The following is an 11,864-nucleotide window of genomic DNA, read 5'->3' on the forward strand; positions in this document are numbered from 1 at the left end:
ATCTTTCTTAAATTGTGGTGCCCAAAACTGAACACAGTACTCTAGTTGAGGTCTAACCAGAGCAGAGTAAAGCGATACCATCACTTTGCGTGATCTGGACACTATGTTCAGTGTTTGGTCTACTAAGACCCCAAGATCCTTTTCACACACACTACTGCTCAGACAAGTCTCCCCCATCCTATAATTATGCATTTGATTTTTCCTACCTAAATGCAGAACTTTACATTTTTATAATCATTGTTTAAAAAAAACCCACATAAATCTATAATTCATTAACTATACCTTTAAAATCCGTTTTTGCCAATTTATCCCAATATGTGACGGCCTTTGACCATATTTGTTTAAATTCATCCATATCTTTACCATGTAAAGAGTCTGTAATTTTGGCCATCCGCATATACATCCAAAGCTTTTCTCTCCACTCTTTGATTGAAGGTTTATTTATTTGCTTCCATTTCTTAGCAATTGTAATCCTAGCCGTGGCAAAACTGTATTGGTATATGACTCTATCAGCATAATCTATATTCTTATCGGGAATACCCAATAAGCAAAAGGCAGGATCTTTTTTTATATTTGACTTAATCAAATTGTTAGTTTCTTTTAAAACTAATCGCCAAAATCTCTTGATTTTTTTGCAAAACCACCAAACGTGCATAAATGTACCTATCTCAGTTCTGCACTTCCAACAAAAACCCTCCTCCTCTTTTTTCATTTTACTTAATAGTACTGGAGTTATATACCATCTATAAAACATTTTATATAAATTTTCTTTTATTTCGTTAGTAATAGTAAATTTAAATTCCTTCTTCCACAAATTTTCCCATATTTCCAAATCTATATTATAACCTAGTTCCCTCATCCATTTCACCATCACTGGTTTAATCCTTTCCTGTTCTAGATTCATTTCTATCAATAGCTTATAAATCTGTCCTAACAATCCTTTATTTCCCTTATTTAATAAAATCTCAAATTTGGATTTAGTTTGATTAAAGCCCGTCTTGTTATCTTTGTTGAATATATCCCTTAATTTATAATACATAAACCAATCTTTAATTTGAAGCTCTTCTCTGGTTTTCAACATCCATATCCCCTCTCTATGTTCTAGCAATTCTCTATATATAGTGCTATCCAGATTTAGGTGTACACCCCTTCTCATATAGGCTTCTATGGATTAATCCAACCGGGAGTTTTGTTTTCCAGGAAACCTTTACATTTATTCCATGTTTGCAATAAACTTTTCCTAATAATATGGGAATTAAAATCTTTATTTACTTTCTCCTTTTCATACTATAAATATGCATGCCATCCAAATCGTAAATTAAATCCCTCTAATTCCAATAATTTTGGATTCTCTAATAGAATCCAATTTTTTATCCAGGTGAAGCAAGCTGCTTGATAATACATTCTCAAATCTGGTAATCCCAACCCTCCTGTTTCTTTCAATTCCACTAAATTATTATACGCTATCCTATGTCTTTCTTTACCCCAGAGAAAACTTAAAATATCTTTCTTCCAGTTTTTAAATATCTGTGCGCCTTTCACTATTGGTAGGTTTTGAAACAAAAAAAGCATTTTAGGTAATTTAATTACTGAAATTCGTCCCCACAATGATAATGGTATTTTTTCCCAACTTTTTAAATCTTTTGCTATCTGTTGCCATTGAGTTACATAATTATTTTGAAATAAATTAAGATAATTATTTGATATCCATATACCTAAATATTTAACTTTATGTTCAATGCTAAATCCTGTCTTTTTAGTCAGTAATTGCTGTTGTGAAAGAGTCATATTTTTCACCAATTTCTTAGTTTTGTTTTTATTAACTTTAAAACCTGAAAGCTGTCCATAAACCTCCAAAATTTTATTCCAACTATCAATTTGCTCCATTGGATCAATCAAAAAACATACTAAGTCGTCTGCATATGCTTTAACTTTATATTGATTTCTCCCAATTCTTACCCCAACAACTTCGTTTTGTCTTAAATTTTTCAATAACAATTCTAATACCAAAATAAACAGCAAAGGGGAAAGAGGACATCCTTGTCTTGTTGCCCTTTGAATCTCAATCTTCGGTGATAGCATTCCGTTTATCAGCAAATTAGCGGTTTGATGAGTATATATACTTTTAATGGCAGTCCTAAAATTCTCACCAAAATCCATAAATTCTAATATTTTAATCATAAACTGCCAATTCACGTTGTCAAATGCTTTTTCCGCATCTAAAAATATCATAGCTATCGGGGTTGTATCTTGTTCCACGTATTCTAAAAGATCTATTACCACCCTTACATTCTGACTGATTAATCTCCCTGGCAAAAACGCTGCTTGATCTTCATGTATTATTTGATTTAATACCCTTTTCAATCTCATCGCTAAAATTGCAACAAATAATTTGTAATCATTATTTAATAATGAAATTAGTCTGTAATTTTTTACTTCCGATATATCCGAGTTCACCTTAGGTATTAATGTTATATTTGCTTGTTTCCATGTTTGAGGAATAGTGCCGTTTATCAAACATAAGTTCATACATCTAATAGATAAGGGATTAGCTGGTCTTTAAATACTTTATAGTAAAATGCGGTAAATCGATCTGGTCCTGGTGATTTATTTAGTTTACTTTTACTTATTACCTCTTCTAGTTCTACTCTAGTTATTGGAGAATCCAGTAATTCTTTATTTTCTTGGGTTGTTTTTTCCCAATCAAATTTAGTGAGATATGATTCCATATCCTTCTCTAAAACTGGATTCTTTCTATACAGATTTGTATAATATTCCACAAAAGTTTCTATTATCTCACCTTTATCTCGTGTTATCTTACCCTTCCTTTTAATTTGGATTATTGGTACTTTTTTCTCTTTATGCTTGAGTTGCCAAGCTAACATTTTACCCGGCTTATTAGCATGTTCAAAGAATCTTTGTTTATTAAAGATGATTTTCCGTTCAATTTCATCCGCTATTAAAAATTCATACTGATGTTGCCATGTTCTAATCTTGTCAAGCTGTTCCTGTTTAGATATTTTATCTTGAGATTTTCTAAGCTGTCATTCCCCTTGTCTTATTTCATCCAAAATATGTTTTTTCTTTGCCTCCCTTTCCTTGAACCATCTTGTATTCTGTTGAATTAATACTCCTCTAATCACCGCCTTGCCGGCATCCCAAACTGTATCCTCCCGAATACCTTTATCTATATTTTCATTTTCAAGGACAGCCATGAAGGAGCTAGAAAATATTTTGAAGTGTAAGGATGTGACTCTGGCCACCAAGACTAGATTAATTCATGCCATCATATTCCCTATTACTATGTATGGGTGTGAAAGCTGGACAATGAAGAAAGCTGATAGGAAGAAAATAGATTCCTTTGAAATGTGGTGTTGGAGGAGAGTGTTACAGATTCCGTGGACTGCCAAAAAAAACAAATCAGTGGGTTATAGATCAAATCAAGCCTGAACTGACCCTAGAAGCTAAAATGACTAAACTGAGGCTATCGTATTTTGGTCACATCATGAGACGACAAGAGTCACTGGAAAAGACCGTAATGATAGGAAAAGTTGAGGGCAGCAGGAAAAGAGGAAGACCCAACAAGAGATGGATTGACTCAATAAAAGGAAGCCACAGCCTTCAATTTGCAAGATCTGAGCAAGGCTGTCAAAGATAGGACATTTTGGAGGACTTTCATTCATAGGGTCGCCATGAGTCGGAAGCGACTTGATAGCACTTAACACACACACACATATTTTCATTAAAATAATTCTGTACATCCACCTTCAATTTATCCACTATTTTAGTATTTTTTAGAAGAACTTCATTTATTATCCAAGGTTTCTGTCTTCTGTGTCCTACGTTAATTTTTACTGTTACCGCATTATGATCTGATAATACCTTAGGTGAAATCTCTGGATTCTCTGATCTGTTTATCAACCCTTTCGAAAGCCATAACATATCAATCCTGGAATGTGTAAGATGTCTTAATGAAAAATAGGTATATCCCTTCTTATTACCATTTGTCAATCTCCAGACATCAAACATATCCCATTGATTTGTAAGATCGTTAAAAGTTCCAGGCAATTTGCCTTCATTTTTTGCCTTTTTCTTTTTACCAGACCTATCTAACTTAGGTACCATTACTCCATTAAAGTCCCCCATCCATATCATTTTTTCTGTAGCATGTTCAGCTAATATTATTGCTAAGTTATCATAAAACATTCTTTGATTGTTGTTAGGCGCATATACTCCAACCAATAATATCTTCTGGAACCCACAAAGTATTTCCACCAACAACATTCTTCCTCCTACATCTTGATAAATAATTTTTGGTTCTAATGACAAAGGTAAATACATACTATTCCATTAGTTTTTTTCTTTTCATTACATGACATGAAAAGTTTGCCCAACCTTAAGTGTTCCAATCTAAATACATCTTTTGGGAGTATATGCGTCTCCTGTAAGCAAATAACATTAGCTTTAGACTTTTGTACATGGTAAAATATTTTCCTCCTTTTGTTGGGAGAATTCAGACCATTGACGTTCCAAGAAAAAACCTGTAACATATTAAAATTCAGTTAGATCCATTATCTCCTTCCAAAGCCAAAATTATCATCCATATCCCATAACCTGTCCCCTTCTCCCTCCCTCATAAAATTCATTTTTTCTCTGTTCAGCATTCCTTGTCATCAGTCGGAGACTCCTCTGCTGAGTCTATTGGTAAGCCTCCGCCACCAGTTGCTTCAGACGCCTTTTCTTCTTCCGTAGACTCTCGGCCTGTAGGTTGTTTAGTCGGCTTGGTTGGTTTAAAGAGTTCTGCATCATATCTTCGCAAAAACTGTTGGGCCTTATCCACATCTGTAAACTTATACCTTTTAGCCTTGAAGGTGAAAGAAATGTCCTGTGGAAATTCCCATCTAAATTGTATTCCATTGAGTCTTAGATGTTCCCCAATCTCCATGAAATCTTTCCTTTTCCTCAGCAACCTTGCAGGTATTTCCTTCATCAATCTCAGAGATTCATCTTAAACTTTAAGTGGCATCTTGTAATGGCTGTTTAGGATAAGATCACAATGACTCCTGGAGAAAAGTTGAAGCAGGCAGTCCCTTGGTACTTTATTTCTAGTTGCATATGTAGAATTAATTCTGTAGGCCGTCACTATCATCCCCTTGATAACTTCTTCCGCCTCCTGTAGAAAATCTGCCAAAAGACTTGTCAGATATCCCCTCAAATCACGTACTTCAATCTTTTCTTTCAGCCCGCGTATGCGTAGGGAGGATTCCTTGATCTTAAGTTCAAGCATTGCCATTTGAGCTTCTTGTTTCTCATCCCTTTCACACGAAGCTGCTAATGACATCTCCAAGGTGTCCACCTTTTTCTTGATTTCTTTAGTCTCTTGTGTTGTTTTAAGAAGTTTGGCTTCCACCTTGTCTTGTCTGACAGTCAGAGAGGTGATTGTGTCTTGCAAGGCAGCAATTGCAACTGAATTCTGAGACGTAGTGGCTGTATTTTGGGTCAGCTCCTGCTTCATTTCTGTGACATCTTGGTGAGTCTTAGTTAACAGTTCAAATACAGAGCTCAGTGTCACATCAGGTTTAGCTTTTGGAGTCATCTTTGTTGTCACTGATGTAGTTGATAAGGGTGAAGTCGTCTGTTTTAGTGTAGATGCAGATACAGAAGGTCTGCGTGGAGGAAGCTGTACCAGTAGCTTTGTTTCTTTAAGAGATTCCTTGCCTTGCTTCTCTTTTTCTCCCATTGAGATGCTGAGCAGAGTCCCACAATAATCCAAACAGAGGGAGGGGGGGCAGAGTGTTTCTATTAGTTCATTGGCTTAAAAAAAATTAGTTCAGCTGGATCACTTCAGTTTGGAGAAAACACACTCATTATGACATATCAGTTGTTATATTTCATGTCACTGTGACTGTTTTCTTACTCTTTCCCTTTGTTATAAGAGTCTTCCAATACTGAAAGCAAGTTTTTAGGCTGCGTCAGTCCTCTGGCAAAAAGCCAAAAGTCACTAAACAGAGCGTAGTGAAGTTATAGATAATCCAAAGTTGTTTCCTTAGTTGACACCTCTGCCCAACGCCCCAGTTTAAAGTTGCTGAGTGAAAAAAAGTTTAAAATCAACTTGCTTTTAAAATAGGATCCCACCACCTCGTCTTTCCAGCTGGCCCTTAAAGATGGCGCCGGCTCTTCAGCAGCTCCCGTCAGAGCAACCACCGGCGATTTCTTGGCGGCTGTCGCACGAATGACGGGGCTGCCGCTGGCTCCCAGTTCCACATCCTCTCTTCTCCCGAGGGGTGCCGCTTGCCGATTTTAATGGGGGCGGCTTTAATGCCCCCGGGCAGCGGGCAGCTGGAGCGCGGCTCCCCAGGCTTGTGCTGGTGGTGTCATCCGACCCCGGAAGTGCCCTGCAGTAGTTCTTATCCGCCTCGGTTTTCACTATTTTGAATAAGTCATCAGCAAACTTGGCCGCTACACTGCTCACCTGCAATTCCAAATAATTTATGAACACATTAAATAGCACTAGTCCCAGTACCAATCCTTGTGGGACCCCACTGCTCATTTCCCTTCATTGCGAGAACTGACCATTTATTCCTACTCTTTGCTTGCTGTTGTTTAACCAATTTTTAATACATATGAGAATACATTCTCTTATCCCATGACTATTAAGCTGACTCAGGAGTCTTTGGTGAGGCACCTTGTCAAAAGCCCCACACTTTTCCAAGAGGAAAATAGCAAGAGTCCAGTAGCACCTTAAAGACTAACAAAATTTCTGGCAGGTATGAGCATTCATGAGCCACAGCTCACTTCGTCAGATACTTTCCCCAAGTGAACACAGATGCAAAGAATTAATTGAGCTTCTCTGACATCTCCTAAGTTTCCTTTAGGTAAAGGTAAAGGTAGTCCCTGTGCAAGCACCGGGTTATTCCTGACCCATGGGGTGACATCACATCCTGACATTTACTAGGCAGACTATGTTTACAGGGTGGTTTGCATTGCCTTCCCCAGTCATATACACTTTACCCCTAGCAAGCTGGGTACTCATTTTACTGACCTCGGAAGGATGGAAGGCTGAGTCAACCTTGAGCCGGCTACCTGAACCTGACTTCGTCGAGATCGAACTCAGGTCGTAAGCAGAGCTTTTGACTGCAGTACTGCAGCTGACCACTCTGCGCCACGGGGCTCTGTTTCCTTTAGCAATCCTTTTATTCCCTTGGTCATTCAAAGGCCCATCTGCTTCTCTGTCTAGTTTCTTGCTCTGGATATATTTAAAGGACTTTGTTTTGTCTTGATGATCATCAGGAGGTGATGCGTATCTTCCAGTGCTGCTTGGGCGGGTGGGTAATTAGACCACCGCAGTGCAATATGGGAAGGAAGGGAAGGTGCCCCCCGCTGCAAAGATGATGCAGAGACATGCCCCCCTCTCTCACTGTTGCTGTGCAGCTGTTTTAACACCCGTCTTCACAATGGTCATTTTTTCACAGGTTTGCAGCGATTTCACTTTTGTTTTGCCACGCTGCTAATTTTTTATTTTTCATGACTGCTTTGAATTTGAGGGGGAAACCCGCATCATGTCCGCGTCAAGTCACATCTGTTTTGGTCCTTTCTTTCCTTTTGCTACGCGTTTTTTGGCGCAGATCTCCACGAAAAACTCCCTGGGGTCAGATGTATTCTCCCTGCCCATGCAGGCAAATTTCTTCTCCCTCCCCGGCATGCAAATGGTGATTGGACAAGGGGAGTTTTGTGCTCCGACAAGTATCGCAGGCCGCCATTCCACCTCCGCAGAAGTCTTCCGGCCGGAGTTGTGTGCATTTCCTCTTCATAGGAGTGCCGGGCGACACAAAGCCTCTGCAGATCGCGCTCTTTGTTCTTCGGAGAGCGAGTGTTGCGGCTTTGCTTGCGGGGGGGGGGGATATGTTTAGGGGATCGCACTCAGGGGACAGCCTCCCTCCAAGGCAGGATGGATCAGCATGCTGCGAAGGGAAGGGAGAGTGTTTGGCCATTTAAGCATGGGAGGTTTTGCCTTGGGTTTGCCACTCTTTAGATGCACATTTCCCCATTCAAATTCTCAAAACTCTGCTTTGGGGGCTTATTGTTGAGTTTTGAGAATTCGGATGGGGAAAATGTGCATCCTGAGAGTGGCAAAACCAAGGCAAAACTCCCTCCCGTCACCCTTCTGAGGAGGGGCGGCCAGTCTGCTTCTTCCCCCCATGCATTCTGTGCATCCCCAACCTGGTAAAAGAACAGAACAAAGGAACTATGGAAATCTTGGGAAAGTGTGCGGATCGGTATGCTGCAAAGGGAAGGGGAGAGTGTGCATCCAGAGAGCATCCAGAGAACGGCAAATCCAAGGCAAAACTCCCCATACATTCGGTTGCATGAAAGTGGAGTCAAGTGGTTTGGTCTCCTGAGCGCTCGCCACCAAAGCTCACCCCCAAGGCTGCCAGCCCTCTTGGATGGAAGTTCCTGGCACTGGATGGCGAGAGCTATACTGGGGGGGAGGGCACAACGATGACCGTCTGTCAAAGTTTGGGAAAGGGGGGGAGCGTGGCCAAGTATGGGGGTGGGGGGAAACAGGGAGCATAGTAAATAGAAAAAATTATATAAGGAAACCTGGTGCTTGTTTTTCTGCGCTGGGGCCATGTCCACAGAGGTAAACCGCACAAGGTAATCCGCTGGGTGGAGTTGGGGCGGAGTTTGGCGCGGGCATAAACAATGAGCTTATCAGAAGGGGAGGGCTCCAGCAAAGGGGCAGACCAAACCATTGTAGAATACTGCCTGCTTTGTTCCTATGAAAAACCAAAACTACTTCAAGATTGAAAAGGATAATCCGCGCCCATAAAAAAAAAATTAATCGTTTTTTTTTTTTTTTTGCTCTACGGCAAGAGAGCAGCAAAATCGTCCATGAAAAGTTGGCCAATGTGAGAGAAAATAAGCATTGCCTAGGAAATGGAGGTTATGTCCTCCCACCCTGTGAATGAACTTTGCCCCTGTTCGCTCTCTCTTGCACTCTCGCTCTCACTCGCCCACCAGCATTATCAGAAACAGAGATGGGAAAGTGGGCTGTTTCAGCTCAGCCCTGTTTGGTTGAGCTGCTGCTGGGGAAATGCCTGTTGCAAACTGGACAGCCGTGCCTCAGCCAGAACCTCCCATGGCCAGAGGGGCTGACAAACAGTGATGCAGCCGGGGAAGCACAGTCTGTTTTCTCCCAGGTTGACTGGAGAACTGTGACTGAAGACCCCTCTGTCCAAACCAGAAGAGAACACAGGGCTTAGCATGAAGGGCCCTTCTGCTCAGAGAGGCCACCTATACTCACTCGTCCTGGGGACAACCCCTCCTCCTGAGGACAGGCTGCTGAGGTACGAGCCTGCTTAGTTAGGCTGGGTCAGGATCGCTTTGGCCCTTGCCCTTCTCACTGTGGTCTACACTGCAGTTCCGCCATTGCCTTTTCACAACGACATCTGAGGCTTTTGGGAACAGGCTGTAAATACTTGGCTTAGATACTTAGATTTTTTTTTTTAATGCTTGGTTTCTTGAGGTGTAGTACACCAAAACTGGAGTGCTCCTCCTCATAGCAGAAGTTTGAAGTCTGTCTACAGTTTGCCTTTCCGTTGTAAGATCAGGAGTCCCCTGTTGATGGGGTAAGGGACCGCTGAGGACAGAGTCCTAGAGCAGGGCGCCTGACTTGGCTACTTTATTTACAGTGGCCCAGGTGTGCTAACAAGAAGGAGGGGAGGGGCCGTGGCTCACTGGCAGAGCCTTTGCTTGGTTCAGTCCCCGGCAGCATCTCCAGTTAGACCAGGTAGCAGATGATGGCAAAGAACTCCACTTGAGACCCTGGAGAGCTGCTGCCAGTCTTAAGTAGACAATACTGACTTTGGTGAACCAAGGGGGGCCTGATTCAGAAAAAGGCAGCTTCCTGTGCTGAGCAATTCACTGCACTTTTTTCTCATTCAAGGGAAACAGCTCAACGAGCCTGAAGAAAGAGGAATCAGCCTCCAGCTGCAGACAGAAGGAACGCCAGTGCTGAGGAGGAGGGAAGCCCTACAGACGCTAACTCTAACCCCCACTCGGGCCAGGAGGCCCTTTTCCCAGAGAGGTATGGTTGAGAGCAGGGCTGGCCAGGCCACTCGGTCAGTTAATTGATAGACCCACAAGGCCATTTACCCCAGAGTACAAATCAATCAAAGGGCAGTAAGAGCAATAAAAAATGCAATTATGAAACAGTAACAATCAATAAAATAGGGTATCTCCAAATGTCTCTTGTCTTTTAAACCCTACAGGGTCGCCATAAGTAAGCCATGACTTGACGGCACTTTCCACTTCCAGTAGGGCCCCTTCTCCTGCCAAGCTGTTCCTTACTGATCCAGCCCTGGGGTGTACAACGTGCTGCCAGCTAGTGACTGCATTCAGCTTAGCAGACACGTGTTGGGTGGCCCATGGCCCTTGCCGACCCCCCACCCCACCTTGAGAAGCTTCACTCTTGGTCCTTTCACCCTGATACCTACTTCTGTCTCTGAACGTTTCAGCAAGATAGTTTGGTCTGTTGGGTGAAAAGCAGATGAAGCCAGTAGGAGTCACACCATAAAAATAGTGCTCTGAACAACAACCTTCTGAGTCCTACCTAGGGTTGCCAACTCTGGCCTGGGAAATTCTTGGAGATTTGGGGACAGTGCCTGTGGAGGAGGTTAATTTGTTGGTAGGGGCCCCCACTACACAGCAAATCTCCCAGCCACACTCTCCATTTCCCCTTGAATTGCTCCTGTTGCCCCGTTGAGTAGTGGTCGAGCAAAGTCAGGCGTGTGGGTCTCCCACTGCAGCAGTTATGGAAATGCATTGGTTCATCTTCACTACCTGGCCATCTCCACTACCTGGAACAGTGAGTGCTGAAGCCACCACCCCTGAGCCCCAGGACCTTGTTAGGAAAGAATGCAGAGACCATATTTGTACCTGCTTAATGTAAATTTATTGCTGAATGCTTCTTTTCCCTGACCGCTCATACTCATGAGTCATGTACATGCTGTTGAGAGGCAATTCCCAACAGGTAGATTTTGTTAGAGGCTTGAGTTCTGGTGGTCGACATGCTGTCCTCTTGTCCTGTTAGGATTACCTGGCAACTGGCAGGGAAGTTGTGTGGGAGGGCACAGGAGAATTTTAAAAAGTACAGCCTTGTGTACTAATCAGAAGTTCATACAGAACATGAGAAGTGTATAAAATTTCCAGCAATTTGTCGAGCTTACCCTTGTAGGCTAAGTCACACTTTCTTAAGGTGGCATTGGCGCAAAAAGAGGGTGTTGGGCACAGGGCCTCTCCCCCCCACCCCCGAGCAAGGGGCAACTGAAGTACTTCCATGCTCAGCCCTGGATCAAAGTTGATGGCTTTGCTTGTACCTGTCTACAGAGGATTCAGCTTGCCCAACAACATGGAAAACCAGAACCCTGTGAAAGTAAAGAAGCAGAGAATGAGGAAGTATAGGGCCCTGACGCATCACACTTTGACCTGTTTCAGGAAAGCAGTCCAGCGACTCCAGAGACCGATGTCATTTGGCTGACGCTACACTTGGGGCCTCCATTTCCAGTCTGGGAAGAATGAAAAGCCCTCTGCCTGCAGGCAGTCATCTGAGCCAGGTGGCCAATCCACCTTAGAGGTACCTTTTGGAGAAGGTCCCTTTGCCAAGCAACTGTCCCAGGCCTTCTCAAGTAGGGTTGCCAACTCCAGGGTGGTAAGTTCCTGGATATTTGTGGGTGAAGGCTGGGCAGGGCGGGGTTTGGGGAGCAGAGGGACCTCAGCAGGGTATAGTGTCATAGGGTCTATCCTCCATAGCAACTGTTTTCTCCAGGGGAAATAATCTGTAGACTGGGAATCACTTCTAATTC

General features: G+C 42.4%; 1 protein-coding gene across 1 annotated transcript in view; it reads left to right on the forward strand.

Moving 5' to 3' along the window:
• Positions 1–11,633, forward strand: part of LOC130482847 (maestro heat-like repeat family member 5) — a 102,624-nt gene extending 90,991 nt beyond the window's left edge. Inside the window, exons 32-33 of the mRNA XM_056855720.1 lie at positions 9,947–10,087; positions 11,497–11,633. Coding sequence (XP_056711698.1) covers positions 9,947–10,087; positions 11,497–11,633 — 278 coding nt within the window. The remainder of the gene's footprint in view (positions 1–9,946; positions 10,088–11,496) is intronic.
• Positions 11,634–11,864: the final 231 nt, after the last annotated feature.

This window comes from Euleptes europaea, chromosome 9 (genome assembly GCF_029931775.1).
Source record: "Euleptes europaea isolate rEulEur1 chromosome 9, rEulEur1.hap1, whole genome shotgun sequence".
Classification (NCBI taxonomy): Eukaryota; Metazoa; Chordata; class Lepidosauria; order Squamata; family Sphaerodactylidae; genus Euleptes; species Euleptes europaea.